The following is a 19,776-nucleotide window of genomic DNA, read 5'->3' as shown; positions in this document are numbered from 1 at the left end:
TCTTAGTAAATGACCACCACCATTTTACTGAGATTATATTTCATTCCATATCATCTCATCTCATTTCATTTCATCCCTTTTGATTAATGTCTCAAATTAATCATCTTCATTTCATTTCACTCCATAATATCACATTTCATTTCACTCCATAATATCATTTTTCATAAAAATATGAATATAAATTAAAATAAGACATGACTTAAAGGTCTCAGTTACCAGGTCATAAAATCCATTACAAATAGGAATAATTCCAGCGCACCCTGGCGGCCGTAGATTACCATTCTCGAATATTTATAGTCTGTGGCATGTCACTTTTTACATCGAAAAAAGTCAGGATCGAAATTTTTGAGCGAGCCATAGTTTGTGGTGATAAAATTAATAATTTCAAGTAGATTAATTGTTGTAATTGATATAACTAGTTAATATCAGTAAAATAAAGTTGTGAGCGATTGATATAATATACAATTTAGGAACCAGAAGTACCGTAGAATTAAATAAAATTTCGCAACCTCAAAAAACTGTTCTGCTCACAGTAAACACAGTCGGTAGTCTGGCGCTCCGTTTACAACGGGATTTTTGAACGGAACTTGGCGCCAGATTCTACCGAATCTGTGGATTTAACAATGGCTGGTTATCAATATATTGTTTGTGTTGGTTGTATTTTTGTCGACTTAAGTGAATACCGTTTATTTATATTTTGCTTTTTTTTTCTAAAACTCGTAGTTTTATTTTTATTTGTAATTTTTAATTCTTATTATTAGCATTCATCTTAAAATTTTCAATTATCAAACTTTTTCAAAAGAAACACCTTTCTTTGCTTTTTTTCTGAATTTTCAAAATAATGTTTCAACGATCGAAAATACCATTTTAATATTAAGTACACAAACATCGGCTTCGCGGTCTCGTGGAGAAACCGCCTCCTTAACGTTTTATATTCGTAACTCGTCGAGAACTGACACAGCTAATGGACAATATGGAGTCGAACGATGTCGTGCATGAACGTCCACATTGATTATGCCAATCTGATTGTTTGGATTATAATTCGCTCGACGACCGTTACGGTGCGAGAGCGCACAGGGATTACGCGAACTAATGAATGTAGCTTAAGAGATCTTTTTTTTATTTTTTTATTGCTTAGATGGGTGGACAAGCCCATAGCCCACGTTGTGATGTGCAGCTTTTACTGCAGCCTATAGACATCTACAACGTAAATGCGCCACCCACCTTGACATATAAGGTCTAAGGTCTCAGTATAGTTAATTAATAATTTTTTTAGTAAATTAATTATCTTTATGACTTGAGGTCACTGAGTTTCTCGCCGAATCTTCTCGATGGGTTGCGATTCCGATCCGGTGGCAGATTCTGTGAAGCGCTGCTTTTGCTAGGGCTAGTGTTCGCAAATTCTCTCAGGTTGAGCCCGTGAGCTCACCGACCCGTCCGGACGTACTGGAATAAGCCTCTTAGGCTACCAGCGAATAGAGAAGGAAAAAAACCGTCAAACATTCGATATTGTTACTTAACATCTTATTTATGTAAATTTTAATTAAATACGACCTCCGTTCAATTCGTTTCATTTTTGTTCACTTTTTTCCTCTTCAAATCACAGCGTCAAAATAACGTTTCTTAAAAATTGTTTAGTTTATATTTAAGTGAACAGTAATATGTGAGTAATCTTTGATACTTCTTTAAGTATACTTGTAGCGGTAATTTAGCGGGGATAGGCGCTTTTACAAGTTTGATAATGTGTGTTTTTTTAATAAATTTTCCAATAATGCTCATTGTACAGTGTACACTGGTGCATGGCTGAAATGGTGATTTTTATACCCTTTCAATTATGGTGAACGGCAGAAATAGAGAAATCCACATCATCATCATCATCATCATCATCGTCATCATCATCATCATCAACAGCCCACAGTCGTCCACTGCTGGACATAGGCCTCTCCTAATCCACACCACTGAGCCCGGTCTATGGCTCTCCTCGTCCACTTCTTGCCACCTACCGTTCGGAGGTCATCGCACCACCTCACAGCACTCACAGCCTTCTCTTATATATCCTCTTTCACACAGTTTATTAAAGTTTTTTTTTAAGACGTCCCCTCTGCTCATTAATTGTTAATATATTCAATTAATTTATAATACCATCATCAACATATGTTACACATTTAAAAAAAAGCTATGAAAAGGCACCTGAATTGGTAAAACAAATTAAAATTTTCTTTTTTTAAATTCCGTTACCTAAATTATTCCCACCGATCCGAACGTTAATATATTCATCGATAATTTCATAACGAAATCGTTATCGAACCATGAAAGCGGAAAAGGGAAAGTCGATAACCGACTATCGATCCACATAAAGTATCGACAATTTTCGATATTAGCATTTTCACAACTCTATCATTTCACTTTAGCGGTGTAGATTAAAATGGAGATGTGTCATTAGGCGTTAATAAAGAATGCGTGGCACATTTAAAAGTTGTCATTTAATGAAAGTTTAAAATAGATGTTAAAGTTTCTAATAGTTTCGAAATGAGTTTGTATTTAATTTATACAATTTCGATTAGTGCATCAAAATTATTTATTTATCCATTGGAATGTCTAAAAAATGCCTTTAACGTATTTTTTATTCGTAGGGCTGTGACATTAACTGATCATTTGAAATGGACATTACACGGAATTCGTTCGTTTGTTTCAACTCCTAAATAACTTCTAAAATATTAATAATACATACCTAACTTTTTTTATTGCTTAGATGGGTGCACGAGCTCACAGCTCACCCGATGTTAAGTGGTTACTGGAGCCCATAGAAATCTACAACGTAAGTGCGCCACCCACCTTGAGATGTAAATTCGAAGGTCTCAGTATAGTTACAACGGCTGCCACTCCCTTCAAACCGAAACGCATTACTGCTTCACGGCAGAAATAGGCAGGGTGGTGGTACCCACCCGCGCGGACTCACAAGAGGTCCTACCGCCAGTAAACTGTAATTTAACTAAAATAGCGGGGCCCCGTAAACATGTTCGACACTACCATCCTGCGCCACCCGTCTAATCATGCGCTTTGGTTTGCCGTTAGCTGTAATTTAATGTTAACAAAGCTTTAACCATAAGATATAGAATTACCAACCGTACACGATGTGCTCTGCTAACTGCTTAAAAACCAGTGGTCCTTGAGGTTAATAACCGCGCCAAATATCAAAGTTTTGCACAATGGGGCAGCTACACCATCAGAAGACCGCGACAAATTCATTGAACCGGAGATCCAGTGAAAATCGTCACGTTGAAATTTAATTTCAACAAATCACTGATGCAGTCACCCAATCGTGTTACTAAAGTTGGTTCCACCACAGTTAATATCTAAAATAATACATTTAATTTTCAAAAGCATATATAAACCTATGTACATATATCCATAAACTATTTTTATCTTTAGTTATATATATCTTCAGTTGATTTTAAGTACTTATATATATAATAAAATACATAAATCCCGTGGGGGTCGATGCGTCCCCTTGCGGGGGCGCGGAGCGTACCTCGGGAAAACCCCTCGGACATAAATTATATTTTATTTTTGATAAAAATGCTACGTCACTTCGAACTCCCAGACGTCCTGGAGCCGCATTGAGTGGGGGACCAGTGGTATTTTGCGCGTCCATGCCCCCTATAGTTACGTCATTAGTTTTACATTTAATGCCCCTAGGCTATTATTTACGTACGCTATACTTGTACAACATCCAGACCACGAATAAATCCTTAACAATAAAAATTAAATCCGACTGTGAATCGAGTCCTGACTCCGCAATACTCGAGAGTGATCGCTCGACCAACAAGCCAATCAAAATTGAATCTCACACTAAATAAGATCTAACATACTCGTAATCTTACTCGTACTCGTTTTTTACTGGTGGTAGGACCTCTTGTGAATCCGCACGGGTAGGTATCACCGCCCTGGCTATTTCTACCGTGAAGCAGTAATGCGTTTCGGTTTGAGGGGCGGGGCGGGGCAGCCGTTGTAACTATACTGATACCTTATAACTTATATCTCAAGGTGGGTAGCGCATTTACGTTTTAGATGTCTATGGGCTCCAGTAACCACTCAACACCAGGTGGGCTGTGAGCTCGTCCACCCATCTAAGCAATAAAAAAATAAAAAAAAACCGAATGCTGATCGAATTAAATAATCTCGATCGCACGTCACTAAAGCCTGTAATTAGTAATGAAAATGGCGGATATTAAGACCGTTAAGTTAATTGTAGGGAATGTACTAAGTTACATTGATTACTTTAGATGAATTATCGAGGTAGAAGTTTACTTAAGTTATTCCTCAATGCAGACTTTACCAAAGTATGTACGTAATTGAGTAAGTATCAAAATAAATTTTTAAATGTATTTATGTATATTTGTGGGATAGTTTAATTGACATAATTGTGTATGCCCACAAGCGTGAGCGATTATCTTTACAAATGATGGTCTATGGGTTTGCAATTTCAAATAGAAAAGACAAGGAATAAAGAACCTACAAGAAATTTCGGGCAATCTTGATTGTTTCAATCTGATGTTTGCGTTGCTGTGGTTTTGTACGAAATTTGTAATTTAATCGATTATTTACTTTAAAATTCAAATCATATAATCGATTAAAATCAGAAACGTCCATCTTGCGAACTCTATTATATTTTTTTTGTTTCCATTTAATATACTTAAAAAAAAACAACTCAAAGAACGTGACTTTCCTATATCAAAATTCGAATTCGAGAAATTTCCAGATGTTTGATTAACAAATTTATCGTAAGTAACATGTTTACAAAATGGAGTTGAAAAAAATAAAAAAATTGTGCATTTTGCGGACGGTAAATTTCGTTTTTGCTAAACATCTCTTGGGCAATTAGAAATATATATTAAAAAGGCGTGTACATACATTAAAAAAATTGTTTGGAACATACTTATTGATGTATAATTTACGCCAATTACGTATTAGTACTCGTTATAGTCACGCTAACCTAAATAAACGTATGCTTTCACTTCGTATGTTTTAAAATGTGATCAATAAAAATCACGATATTATAATTAGAGGCCGGATATCTGTATTTTTATCGTATTCATTAGGTAATTACATGCGCATAGAGTATATTCAAAATTATCAGGGTCTATGTAGTTTTTTTTATTCGTGGGTCGATTTAATTGTAGAAGCAGACGTGCATATTAGGTTTGGTAGACAGCGGCTTGGCTCTGCCCCTGGCATTGCTGCAGTCCATGGGCGACAGTAACCACTCACCAGCAGCTGGGCCGTATGCTCGTCTGCCTACAAGGGCAATAAAAAAAAGCATAGCTAATAGAATCCCGCGGTATGAGCCGCATTTTTTAAATTGGGAAACAATATTACTATGGATTTTTAAGAGTTAATAATGTTAGGCCGGTATGGGTAACGCCATCTATCGGCAAATAGCAAAACAGGTATCGAAACAAATGGAACATCTCTTGAATGTTCTGGAACATTGTAGATATAGTCGAAATATCTATGAAAACGTGGCACAGTGGACATGAAGACCATTTCTAATCGCAACGACATACATATCACCTCAAATAAGCGAAGAAGTGCAGTGTTTTAGTTAAGTCTACCTTAATTATCGTAAAAACTAAATGTGATTTTTTAATTGATATTTCGGTAAGATGTTTTTATTTATCCTAAGCCCCAGCTTGTAGCAATAGAAACCCCAGCTTAACAAACAGAGTCAATTATGTAACTATTTTATTTTTTATTGCTTAGATGGATGGACGAGCTCACAGCCCACCTGGTGTTAAGTGGTTACTGGAGCCCATAGACATCTACAACGTAAATGCCGCCACCCACCTCGAGATATAAGTTCTAAGGTCTCAGTATAGTTACAACGGCTACCCCACCCTTCGAACCGAAACGCATTACTGCTTCACGGCGGAAATAGGCGAGGTCCTACCACCAGTGATTACGCAAATTATAATTTTGCGGGTTTGGTTTTTATTACACGATGTTATTCCTTCACCGTGGAAGTCATTCGTGAACATTTGTTGAGTACGTATTTCATTAGAAAATTTGGTACCCGCCTGCGGGATTCGAACACCGGTGCATCGCTTCAACACAAATGCACCGGACGTCTTATCCTTTAGGCCACGACGACTTCAACTAACTCCGTTTCTGCTTAAAAAACCACTAGGTACACTTTTCCGTCTATTTATTTTTAACAACATACTAGGCGTAAATACAGCTAACAGTTAGTTCAAAATTTTGATAAATTTACTGACATTGGGAATATTTGTCTCAAGATTATTACACTGGGATTCTTATCTATGTATCATAGTCTGCTACTCTTAACACAACAGGCGTGGTCATATGGAATTCTTGTTTATTGACAGCTGCTCTCCATAATTCTCATGTAAATCATCATTTTCTGAATCTGAAATAATTATGTCACTATATAATTAATATAGCTAAGCGCGAATTACTAATCGCGCCTCCATAAAACTGGTGGTAGGACCTCTTGTGAGTCCGCACGCGTAGGTACCACCGCCCCGCCTATTTCTGCCGTGAAGCACTAATGCGTTTCGGTTTGAAGGGTGGAACAGCCGTTGTAACTATACTTGAGACTTTAGAACTTATATCTCAAGATGGGTGGCGCATTTACGTTGTAGATGTCTATGGGCTCCAGTAACCACTTAATACCAGGTGGGCTGTGAGCTCGTCCACCCATCTAAGCAAAAAAAAAAACTTCAAAGCATTGCCCCTTCTGATTTTTGTATTCTTAGTCGTATCGATAACCGCCCCACGGCCTCAGTCCCGCCCATCGCCTCGTCTACATAATCACTAAATTACCGTATCGCTTTTTCTTAAGCGAAACTCGAAAAAATAAATACTTAACTGGTTCATGAACGAAACGAGGAGTTAAAAACAATTTTTTGAGCGCCGACGTCCGCGCAGGGTTGCGCAGCGTATAATAAAATACACGTATTGACAAAAGTCGCTTAAAGTTGAAAGCCTAATCAAAAATTAACTTAAGCTGTTCTTTGATGTTAACACACTCGTCTAACTTAAAAACTGAAAATGGAATTTGAATGGTGCGATGCGCTAAGCATAATATAGATGTCTATAGTTATTGTAACGTACGAGCGCGCGTGGCCTTTACTTGTAGTTGTAATCGTAAATAGACGTTTTCGTTAGTGTGTGTACATAAATAAATACATCAACATTTAAACACATATATTATTTATTTTTTATAATGCTATATTCTAAACCATTCAGGGTGCCACCCAAACGCATACAAAACAAATCGTTCAAATCGGTCCAGCCGTTTAGAAGAAGTTCAGTGACAAACACACACATAGAAGATATGTATATATATAAAGATAAAACACTATATATATCATCATCATCACCATCAGCCTATAGCAGCCCACTGCTGGACGTAGGCCCCTCCAATTGCACGCCATTGAGCACGATCCTCAGCTTCTATCATCCAGCTCCTACCAGTCACCCTGCACAGATCATCACTCCACCGAGCCTAAGGGCGGCCTGCACTGCGTTTCCCAATTTGCAGTCTCCACTAAAGAACGCTTTTACTCCAACGGTTATCAGTTGTCCGGCTAATATGGTCAGCCCATTTCCACTTCAGCTTACTAATACGCTGATCTATGTCGATAACTTTGGTTCTCTGTCGAGTCACCTCGTTCCGGTTTCAATCTTTCAGAGAAACTCCAAGCATAGCCCTCTCCATAGCTCGCTGAGCGACTTTAAACTCAATAAAACTTAAATGTAAACTTTTAAAATAAAAAAAAATAAAAAAATGGAGTAGAGAAGCGGCCGCCCCGAACAAAGAAGAGATGAAGGAAGAAGAAAGCATCAAGAGAGAAGAAGAGATGAAAGAAGAGTTAGTCCCACCCATAATAAACTCAAGCCTGCCACTCACCAACCTACCCCTGCCTCTATATAGGCAGGGTGTCACAAGCCCGCGCAGAGGGGTTTCCCTGAGGCCTGTCCCGCGCCCCGTGAGTGGACTCGACGACCCGATAGGGCTTTACTATAAATAAACTAACGTTGTTATAAGGACAAACACATGATCGGATTGCTGATTAATGTGTTATTTCCGTAACAACTGGCAACGGTCACAAGGCTTGTCCATATAAAATCTACGACGTAAAAAATCAGAAAGGATATGTTTAACATATTCTGAATAGCATAACCCTGGACGCATAAATCAATCACAAACTAGTTTACATTGCAGCTGATGGAAGATTGACGTATCCCATATAAGGCAGTTCCTCCATTAAAGACCTGGTTGATATATTTACGTAAAATAATAAAATTATACGAAACGAAAAAAAAATACTGTTACGTGTAGACAAAATTGTGGTATAATTTTTTTTTATTGCTTAGAAAGGTGGACGTGCTCACAGCCCACCTGGTGTTAAGTGGTTACTGGAACCCATAGACATTTACAACGTAAACGCGCCACCCACCTTGAGATATAAGTTCTAAGGACTCAGTATACTTACAACGGCTGCCCCACCCTTCAAACCGAAACGCATTACTGCTTCACGGCAGAAATAGGCAGGGTGGTGGTACCAACCCGCACGGACTCACAAGACGTCCTGTCACCAGTAAACCTTGACCGCCGGATTACATGGCACTGATGCATTGCTCGATGCTGGTATACCGGAATCTTACCCTGTATAGAACCATAGAGTAAAAAATTCCGTTAGCTATATAATATAATCCTTGATTCATAATTCTATGACCCATTAACCTACGAACAATTTTTTGAAACCATTTATTTAGTTTCTTAAACGAAGCCAATGAGCAAAGACTTATCCTCTCACCATTTGATTAAAGTTATTATAAAAACCAAAAACGAATTAAACAAAACTTTTAAAATGAAAAATTAAATTAAAAACTCAATAATTGTTGAATTTATTTTATATAGTATATAGAGCGGTTCTAAAGCCGAATTTACATTACGAAATTAGTGGCGTGAAATTAATTTCGTGATATTAGTTTTACCAACAGTTTCACGTGTAATTTAATACTTTCGTAATGCATGCATTAATTTCATGCATGTAAATTAGTTTCGTGCCCTGCGCGATTTTTTGGTTAAATTAGTGTCATGCAACTAATTTCATAGTGTAGACGCGACGTAAAACTAATGTCGCGAAAGGGCCTGCGCTGTGCGGACGTGTGTATTGTTAGTTCGGACCATCGATATCGATGGTTCGGACGCGCTTCGAGCGTTGAAAATGGCAAACCAATGATGGAGTACAGAAAAAATATAGATCTTATTAATGAATATCAATGACAAGGGTCCCGAAACACCTATAGTAAAAAATCTAAATTATCTTCACTCATTCGAAAATAGTTTTTATAACTCTCAGGATCTTCATCTGCTAATTCAGAGACTAATTTCATTGCACCTAAATGCCTTCTTGTTGACCATCCTCGAATCTACCAACTTTTTTTTTCTTGATAGTCTTTTTTTAAGTTTATAGGTATATAAGCATTTCTTTAGCTACACTGAATATAGCAAATTATAGCTTTGATGCTGAAGGCGCCATGGTTACTGCGATATTGTGGATTTCGCGACACTAATTTTTTAACGAAATTACTTTCGCATATATCGAAACTACTTTCGTGAAACTGAGCTCAACATGCATGACACTAATTTCGTAATGTAAACTCGGCATAAGTCGCGACCTCATACATGTCAACATGTGGATATCTATACTAACTATAATTATTATCTGTTTAATAAAACTTGTTTAATACGATAAAGGTCTCAAAAGCCCTAGAGCAACTTGAAATTGATGTTGAATATGAATACTTGCACCATTAATTTGTTGTCTGCGTAAAATAGTTCATGAAACTTTTGAATAAATAAATTATTTTTATATTGTGTATTTGAATATTGGACTGACTAATTTTTTTTTATGAATTTCTAAGTATTGACCTATTTATTTATAACACTGTCGATGTGCATGTAACACTCAACCTATAATAATAACCTTAGTCGTAATTACTAAAAGTGTGTATATGAAATGTCGGAAAAACTTATGGTTTATACTTTTTACTGGTGGTAGGACCTCTTGAGTTCGCGCGGGTAGGTACCACCACCCCGCCTATTTCTGCCGTGTAGCAGTAATGCGTTTCGGTTTGAAAGGGTGGGCAGCCGTTGTAACTATACTTGAGACCTTAGAACTTATATCTCAAGGTGGGTGGCGCATTTGCGTTGTAGATGTCTATGGGCTCCAGTAACCACTTAACACCAGGTGGGCTGTGAGCTCGTCCAGCCATATAAGCAATAAAAAAAAATAAAAAAAACTTAGGCTGACCGCGACGTGGTAACGCAGTGCCGCCCTCGCCCGAAAGGTGTCTTGCCAGAACCCCTGGATTTACTCTCGGTGATTTTAGGACCCTCAAGCACCGATCACCGTCCTCGTCGAGCTCTTCGATTCGAGTTCTAGCGAACTGACTCATAGATAGTTCACTGTGTTTCTCGCCGGATCTTCTCAGTGGCTCGCGATTCCGATCCGACGGTAGATTCTGCGAAGCACTACTCTTGTCAGGGCCAGTGTTAACAAATTCTCTCATATTGTCCCCGCGAGGTCAGCTACATGTCCGGGCGTAATTGGAATAGCCTCTTAGGCTACCAAGGAATAGGTAGGGTTTCTGCCGTGAAACAGTAATGCGTTTCGGTTTGAAGGGCGGGACAGCCGTTGTACTGTTAAAACTAAGACTAAGTCTTTTCTCAAGATGGGCCGCGGCATTTACGTTGTTAATGTCTATGGGCTCCGGTAATCACTTAACACCAGGTGGACTGTGAGTTAATCTATCCATTTAAGCAGTAAAAATAATTATACTAACAATAAAAAAGATTGTTTCTAATATCACAATTACTTGATTGAAGATGATTTTTAGAACGCTTACATATTAGACCAAAAAAGTACTATTATCTAGAAAAGTTTTTATTATTATTATTGCTAGATGATGACCGAGCTTTGATCGTTTTTTTTTTTTTGATAACGCCTTCTTTTTGTGTCTTTAAAGCGGTTAGTTGCCCTCAATTAAGAAAAATAGTATTATTATTCGCCAATAGATGTCGGGAAGAGTTGATTATTAAAAACACTAATAAAACAACATTTTCTGAAAATAAATCGTAGCTAAATCGATTTATCACCCCCGAAATCCCCTGTATACTAAATTTTATGAAAATCGTTGGAGCCATTTCCGAGATTCTGATTATATATATATACAAGAATTGCTCGTTTAAAGGTATAAGAAGATAAGATTTGTTTTTTTTTTTGTCCTCAGGTCTGCCAGCCTGACATAAATTGCTCATTACCGGAGTATCGTTGGAAGTACATTGAAGTATTCGAATGCTTGGGCGAGAACAAAAAGCTGCTTAAGGAGATGCGACTGTCGTTTCCGAGCGGACACTCATCGTTCGCAACGTTTACCATGCTCTATTTCTGTGTAAGTCTTGAGGTACCTAAGAAAAATTGGATCGATTGTGTGTGTGATTGTGGAAAGACGAATTTTTTTTAATAGCTTATATGGGTGGACGACCTCACAGCCCACCTTGTGTTAAGTGGTTAATGGAGCCCATAGACATCTACAACGTAAATACCACCACCCACCGTGAGATATAAGTTCTAAGATCTCAGTATAGTTACAACGGCTGCCTCACCCTTCAAACCGAATTACTGCTTCACGGCAGAAATAGGCAGGGCGTTGGTACCTACCCGCGCGGACTCACAATAGGTCCTACCACCAGTAATTACGCAAATTAAAATTTTTGCGGGTTTCATTTTTATTACACGATGTTATTCCTTCGCCGTGGAAGTCAATTGTGAACATTTGTTGAGTACGTAATTCATTAGAAAAATTGGTACCCGCCTGAGATTCGAACACCGGTGCATCGTTCAACACGAATGCACCGGACGTCTTATCCCTTAGGCCACGACGACTTCAAAAGGTACTGCCACCAGTAAAACTCATTCTAATGCTTTTACCACAGATTTACCTTCAGAAGCGTTTTACGTGGCGCGGTTCTAAACTGCTTCGTCACGGTATCCAGTTCATCCTGCTCACGTTCACTTGGTACACGCTGATGACCCGCGTCTCCGACTACAAGCACCACTGGAGCGACGTTCTGGCCGGTTTCAGTATTGGAATTATATACGCATTTGTTATTGTAAGTAAAATTTAATAATTTCATTTTCTTTTTTATTTATTGCCGATATAGGCAGACGAAACACACGGCCCACCTGATGGTGAGTGGTTACCGTCGCCCATGGACTTCAGCAATGCCAGAGGCAGAGACAAACCGCGGCCAAAAGATTAAAAAAAAAATTTTTTTCAGACAAATGCCTTCACACTAATGACAAATCCAAAACACACTGGTACTAATTTAAAAAAAAAAACGATTTAGTTGGTAAACTTATCTTTGAATTCGGTTAATAAATTGGTGTTACTTTAGAAAACGCCCGTTACCGTTGGACTAGGTACATGTCATGTCAAAAGTGCCATTAAGATTATGGGCATACATTAGCCCACTGAGTTTCTCGCCGAATCTTCTCAGTGGGTCGCGTTTCCGAGCTTTTGGTAGATTCTGCGAAGCAAGCACTTGCTTGGGCCAGTGTTAGGAACGCCTCCAGGCTTGAGCCCTGAGAGCTCACCTACACGTTATGGTTACGCTGACATACCTTTTCAATCATCAGGTAGGAAAAAAAAGGCATACATTACGCGTTGTCATTATCACGATCTAAACAAGTATGGTAATTAATCAGACCAAGGTGTAGCAATGCGTGTACGACTGCATTACTAAAATAATTATGTATTACGAACATGAAGTAATTTATTTTGCTTTATCACGTTATGATATGTATAGGCCCACCTGATGGTGAGTGGTTACCGTCGTTCATGGACGTCAGCAACCCCAGGGGCACACCCAAGCCGCGACCTAAAGTTTCAGATTTTTTTTTTCGAATTTTAATTATCTGCAATAACTAAAACTTAATGAATACTAAAAACATAAAATAATAGTTTAAAAAAAAGCATGTGTGCAATTTACACGTGGTAGAAATGAAACCTTCAAAAATTTTAGCTTCAAGATAATGAGAGGAATATAAAATTTCGGGAAGAGGATAATTGTATGTTTTAGTAATGATCATAGTGATACGAAGTTTGATAATTATACTACATTTTATTCGTTATATATTACATAGATTTATTCAGATGGTATTATGTACGAATATTAGGTGCGAACAAGAGCACAAAGAGAACCACGAATATAAGAAACACTATATAATTCTTCCTATCTCATTTTCTCCCACGTTAAAATTTATGAAATTATGTATCTGTCTCTTTTTACTGTCGCTTTTTCGTTTCATCGAATTTCATATCACAACGATGCTAAATAAGTTTTCACTTCAAAAAATCCAATTTTTTTTTGCCTACCTATGCTGATAGCCTTGTGAGGCTATGTCAGTTTCACCCTAACATGTAGGTGAGCTTACGGGGCTCAAACCGGAAGTGTTGCTAAGACTGGCCCTAGCAAGAGCAGTACTTCGCCGAATATACTACCGGATCGGAAACGCGAACCGCTGAGAGGATCCGGCGAGAAGCTCAGTGGGCTGTCTATGGGTTCATTCACTCGTCGAGCCCTTCGTCGGAAGCGACAGGTTCGACGAGTACGGTGACCGGTGCTTGTGGTACCCCGTTAATGGATCGGGAGGATCCGTAATGACGTTAATATACCCAATAAGCTATACACGTTGAATTTCTTTTCAGTACGCTTGCGTCTCGAATCTCCGTAAGACTCGATCCTGCCGCTCTCACAACCACCACGAGGCAGAACTCCACGTGACCAACGGAAACAGCCACCCTCGCGTCCAAGTCTGACTAACAAATGTTGACAGCTCGCGTTCCGGCAGCGAGGTGTCGTGATGTCAACCGAACATATCGTGGATCTCCCATGAGTATCTCGATACATAAGATTAATGGAATTTCGGAACATTAACGCAGTGAATATTTAAAACGCTATATTTTCGTTGTATATTGTGTGGGGTTAACAAGTATATAGCACGTATGGATGTGTGACGCAAAATCGCGTTAGATTAGAGTGCTCTTCCCTCTCAGTTAGATTAGACACACGTCAAATCTGACATGTGTCATTTTTGACAGATACTTTATTCACCTGAACGGTCGCTGCACGGTCAAGAAATGCAATGGCTCGTTACAATATTAAATTAAAATCTTATCTTATCTATAAAATTTTCAGCTCTTTTAACAAACAAGTTTAAGGAACTTAATTAAAGAATTCTTGATTACTCAATGTTGTTCAATAAGAGAGTCTTCGCGTATTTAAATAGAAGCTGTTGGGTGGATGAATCTTATGAGAGAACAATTAGATGCCTTTATGGTGAAGTTGCCACTAGATCTTGCAAGAAAAATTTATGCTAATATATTTTAAATTATAGTATACTCGTAATATTACTTAAATTCAAATGTTGTCAATGCAAAGATTATAATCGTTACGAAAACTAAAATTGTAGTCAGTAAACGATGTAATTGAAAATTGTTTTAAAAAAAAAAAAAACATTTAAATTTTCCTACAAACATTCTTGATAGCATTTTCTCGATAGCGCACCGTTCGAATTTTATTTATCTAAACAACGATCATTCGTTAATGACAAAGTAGTAAAACCAACTGTCATTAGTCGCCTTTTAAAAGGTTTGAAAATGTATCTCTCGAGTATTTTAACGTTTCCGCCATCAGAACGATGGGCAGTTAAAGTTACTTAAAAGTAAGAAATTACAGAGTTTTAAACAGAATGCGTAATAAGGCGGACGATAAAGATGGTCTCACATGAATATGTCATGTCTGAAGGTATTAAGCGGAATAGATAAAGCAGACACGGGCTTCCAACGGTCGTGAGTAACGTGACTTGTGTTATCACAAAAAAAAAAAAAACTAAACACTATTTATTCATGTACATATCAACTGGATTTTTGTTTGTCGAAGCTAAATCTATTTTAGGCATGAAAATGTTTCCATTGCCTCTATTAGATGGAGGAGTTAATGGTTCTCTTTGAAAGAATATAATATAGTCTTAAGAACAATTCAGGAGATCACATTTTATTATTGTCAATTACGCGGCCAATTTTCTTTTTAAAAAAAAACCTTTGCAGGAATGTGAAAGCTGTTTATCGAATTGCGTTTATTTGGGACATTTTTTATTGCTTAAGTCGTAGATAAAACAGAATCTGGGTTATCATTAGTAGCGATTTTTTTGTTAAGATTTGCATATATTGGAAAAATTAATCTCGTATTAGGAGTACATAATGTATATTTATTTTCTAGATCTGTTATTGCTTTTATTGTCTTAAAATCGAGGCATAGGGCTTTTTTTTTTCATTATGTATAATCGCTCACACCAGGGAATTAGTATAGAAACCGAAACGACAATGATATGCAACCTCAATTAAATCAAAATAATTACAGAATCTAACGAAAGTAAACCTTATCTCTAGTGGAATAGTTTTCATTTTATAGTAGAAAAATAACATTTTCTATTTTGCAAATAGGTTATGTTTGAACGCATGCATTGAACATGTTTATTTTATATTAATACTTTTTTTTTATAAATCGGTCAAAAATAACATATTTATGCGTGTAACTACTAATTGACGAAATATTTTATTTGTGTTCCTAAAAAAATGAAGTCGACCTAAACTTATTATTCTCGTGTTCTTTTTTTATATTTAATAAGACAGTGCAATTTTTTTTTGTACATTTTAAAGATATATATAGAAAATATTTAGACATTACGAAGATATCATTGTATTTTAGTTTTAATTTTTACTGTTGTAAATTTGTAGTTTTATGAGAGCTCATTTTTATTTATTTTAGTTTCATCATTATATTATCTGCCTGACAAGTTTATTGCAGCATAAGCTAGGGCCCATTAAAATATTTTATTTTCTTACGTAATCGTTGGTAAGGAGCCTAGCCCTAACAAGAGCAGTCCTTCTCTGAATCTACTACCCGATCAAAATCGTGACCCACTGAGAAGATCCGGAGAGAAACTCAATGTGTTGTGTATTTTGCATTAAAACCACTACTACTTAAAACATTGGCTTTTCGGGAATACTGCGATACGTTAGAATAGAACTCCAAACATACATAAAATAATATATATTTGGCTATTACCATAGATCTGTCACATAGCAATCTGTTTTCACAATGACATTTTGTGTTTCTTCTTTCGTAACGTTTTTATATGAAGGAAATGTTTCTCAATGTGCTATCAAAATTTTGGGCAATTAAATACAATTACCGATTACACTTATTACAAAAAAAAACCTCGAATTCTTTTTAAGCTTCTCATATTCAAGTCTTATAGAATTTGTAAGAAATATCCTTTTAAATTTGTTCTTCTTATATTACCAATCGATCGTATGATTTCATATCAAATAAATCAAAGAATCGCCTCGTCATAAGCGCTGATGTGGCGAGATACGATACGGTCACCAGCGCATCTCAAACTCCGTCACCCACTTTAAGAAACTCTGACTTATACCTTTCAGAAATGGAACAGCCACACTGTTACTCAGAATTTCAATAGACCATAATATTAGATGATAAATTGTGATTCGTGAACTTTTAAAAAAAATACTTTACGGCTTAAAATTATGCATACTAAAAATGTATTCTTCATATTTTATAAGCATTTATTTATTATAGTTTTATTGATGGAGACAATAATATTGACAATATTAAGAGAAATATACTATTGGAGACCATATATTGTCTACACACTGTCTATATTTGTAATAAATAAATATTGAATTGTCGTTTTAAACTTGTTAGATGAAATACACTGATATTGTCTTGAAGACAGCTATGACAGCGTATTTACTCTGTGATATTATATGTATATAAATATATACATATTACAGAATACATTATACATAGTACATAAGAATAGGTGCTTTAGTGGTAAACATTTCATAATATGATATTATATTGTTATTATATGGTATTATATTTTTATTGATATTATTTAATTTACACATAATATCAGGGAAATGCTTTAGAAAAATAGTAAAGATAATCTTAAAGTATGAATTAAGAAATATTTTGAATGCATTTTACTTTTTCATTCACGTATTTACGTTTATCACGTGCTTCGTTTCTTTTGTTTTATATATCGACTCTAAAGGCTACCTCGATAGTGTTCAATTTCGGGTAGTCAAGTTTTTTTTTTTACTTCCGAACACTGATATGAGTTATTAAACCGCTCAAAGTTTAGCTACGCTCATCTTTTGTTGTAGTTAAAATCGTTTAGGCTTTTTATTGCCCTTGTAGGCAGATGAGCATACGAACCAGTTGCCACTGCCTACCATGTAGCAATCTTGCTTGCTTGGCTTGGCAACCAGTCAGCGTTGTCTTCTATTGCGTGCTTAGTTGAGTAATTTGTATAATAAAGTAAGAAAAAATAAAAATAAAACTTGCTTTTTTAATAGAACACCAAATTAAACATTCTAGTAATATTTTTTTATCCTGGTAATCTTGGACCGGTTATTGGACTAAAGTAATGAAAATTATGTATATTATTATCATCGATCCTTGTATGAAAAGTATCAAATTAATTAGATAAATTTAAAAATTTCGTAACATACATACATAGATCAGGCCAATATGTTAAAATAGTTTACAAACAAGGAGAATGCGTTTGGGCAAACATTATCATCCCAATCTAAATGAGTTTACTAGTGCAGTGGTGCTGTTATATGAGTCGTCTATTATCAAAGGTGGCAATCTGTGCATTAGGACAAAAAAAAATTATTGATATTTCAATACAGATTGATTTGAATATAATCGTCTCCTTCGAAGAATACGGTTCAAAACCTGCATTAAATAAAGGTTAATACTTAACCTGTTATTTATCTAAGATGTCGTTCAGAAGAGTTTTGTGACTGCCAATGGAATACAAAGTCAATAATTAGTTTTTCTGATTTACCAATAATTATCCAAAAGTCACATTGCCGGCTTTGATAATAGTCGACTCATATGACCTACAAATTCGTCACGAAAACAATTTGAATATAACATTATACTGTACTATTATCAGAAATTAACACGACTGCTAACTACCCTTGATGATATTGTATATTTAGAGGTGCTTACGGACTATATAAATTAGAAATTCCTTCACGCAAAATTCAACCCTAAAATCGATTATGATTTTAGATTCAAAATACGAAAGTATATTACAGTTTTAATATCTCGTTTTATGTAAGACTTTTAGTTTCAACTCGAAAACGAATTTTTAAAGGAAAAAAGCCTTACATATTATTTATTCTTTAATTATATGATATTGTGCACGTTTAAATATATAATAGTATGTGTTTAAAGCAATGTTAAGACGTATTTAGCACTTTATGTACAAATATTATCGATTTTCGTGTTTTAGTTGATTAATCGATAACGGTTTTATAAACAGCACTATAACTTTATAAACAGCAAGTTATTGTTGGAAGACTCACCGAAATGGCGCTAGTGAAATGATAGGAATATAGCAGTTTTAAATAGTGAAGTGTGTTGGATTAAAATGAAGTGTGCTAGTTTATGACGCTGCTTTTTTTATTGCTTAAATGGGTGGACGAGCTCACAGCCCACCTGGTGTTAAGTGGTTACTGGAACCCATGAACATCTACAACGTAAATGCCGCCACCCACCTTGAGATATAAGTTCTAAGATCTCAGTATAGTTACAACGGCTGCCCCACCCTTCAAACCGAAACGTATTACTGCTTCACGACAGAAATAGGCGGGGCGGTGGTACCTACCCGCGCGAACTTACAAGAGGTCCTACCACCAGTAAAAATACCACCAGTAATCTTTCCACTTGCTACATGACGTCACATTAACTGACTGCATTTTAGTGGACATTTTTAATACACTAAGATGGTCCTTACTTCTACCCTCCATAACGTGAACAGGCCTATATTTCTTATTCCAAAATTATTATGTTTTCTCACGTATTAAAAAACAACAACGGGTATGTACGTAGAAAATAAAATAATTAACTTAAAGACCCATTCAACGTATAAATGGAAGTTTCCATGGCTTTTTATAGCCAAGTAATATCAAACAAGTAATTTATTCAATAATAACTCTTTGATAGACTACAACAGCAAATACCTACTAGATTTCGTCAATTTAAATAAATAAAAAAGCAATACACGGTGATACATTACGTGTTCTTAGAAGTTAGCTGTATCTTCTTAATCATAAATACAATACTGCGTTATAAGGTTGTCTCTTTCTAACTTTAAAATTGCGAAAACGTATGACAGTGACAGAAACAGCGACATTAGACATAAAGTATTTAATTTTATGATTAAGGGGAGACGGAATCGAATGTTGTGAAAAAATCGTGCTTGTAAATAAAAAATAGTTTTGTAAAAACATATAATGCATTGTTTTTAGATGATAAAAAATAGATATTTAATTTTTTGAAAAGGCAGCTCTATTTATTGTATTTTAATTTGTATGCATAAACAATAAAGCATAATAAACGTGTTAAGATATAATCGATTTTTATTTTTGTGTTATTTCAGATTTTCTTTTTCTTTTTTTATTGCATAGTCAAGTGACTGGGATGTTGGTGAACATCTGTTAATAAGTTGATACCATGCTATAATAATCGCACTATAATAATCACTAGGTGAAAGTCACAGCCATAATGCGAGT

General features: G+C 36.1%; 2 protein-coding genes across 4 annotated transcripts in view; one reads left to right on the top strand and one right to left on the bottom strand.

Annotated features, from left to right (window-relative positions):
- Positions 1 to 19,616, top strand: part of LOC101745361 (putative phosphatidate phosphatase) — a 156,320-nt gene extending 136,704 nt beyond the window's left edge. For both annotated transcript variants that reach the window (XM_062674104.1, XM_004922418.5), the window contains 3 exons: positions 11,326 to 11,487; positions 12,032 to 12,208; positions 13,807 to 19,616. In XM_062674104.1, the coding sequence (XP_062530088.1) occupies positions 11,326 to 11,487; positions 12,032 to 12,208; positions 13,807 to 13,917 (450 nt within the window). In that variant the 3' untranslated portion in view covers positions 13,918 to 19,616. The remainder of the gene's footprint in view (positions 1 to 11,325; positions 11,488 to 12,031; positions 12,209 to 13,806) is intronic.
- Positions 1 to 19,776, bottom strand: part of LOC101739626 (dnaJ homolog subfamily C member 13) — a 468,160-nt gene that overhangs the window by 144,011 nt on the left and 304,373 nt on the right. The window lies entirely within an intron of this gene.

The sequence above is a fragment of the Bombyx mori genome, chromosome 19 (assembly GCF_030269925.1).
Source record: "Bombyx mori chromosome 19, ASM3026992v2".
Lineage (NCBI taxonomy): Eukaryota > Metazoa > Arthropoda > Insecta > Lepidoptera > Bombycidae > Bombyx > Bombyx mori.
Note: the sequence above shows the minus strand (reverse complement) of the source record. Positions and strands in the feature narration are given on the sequence as shown.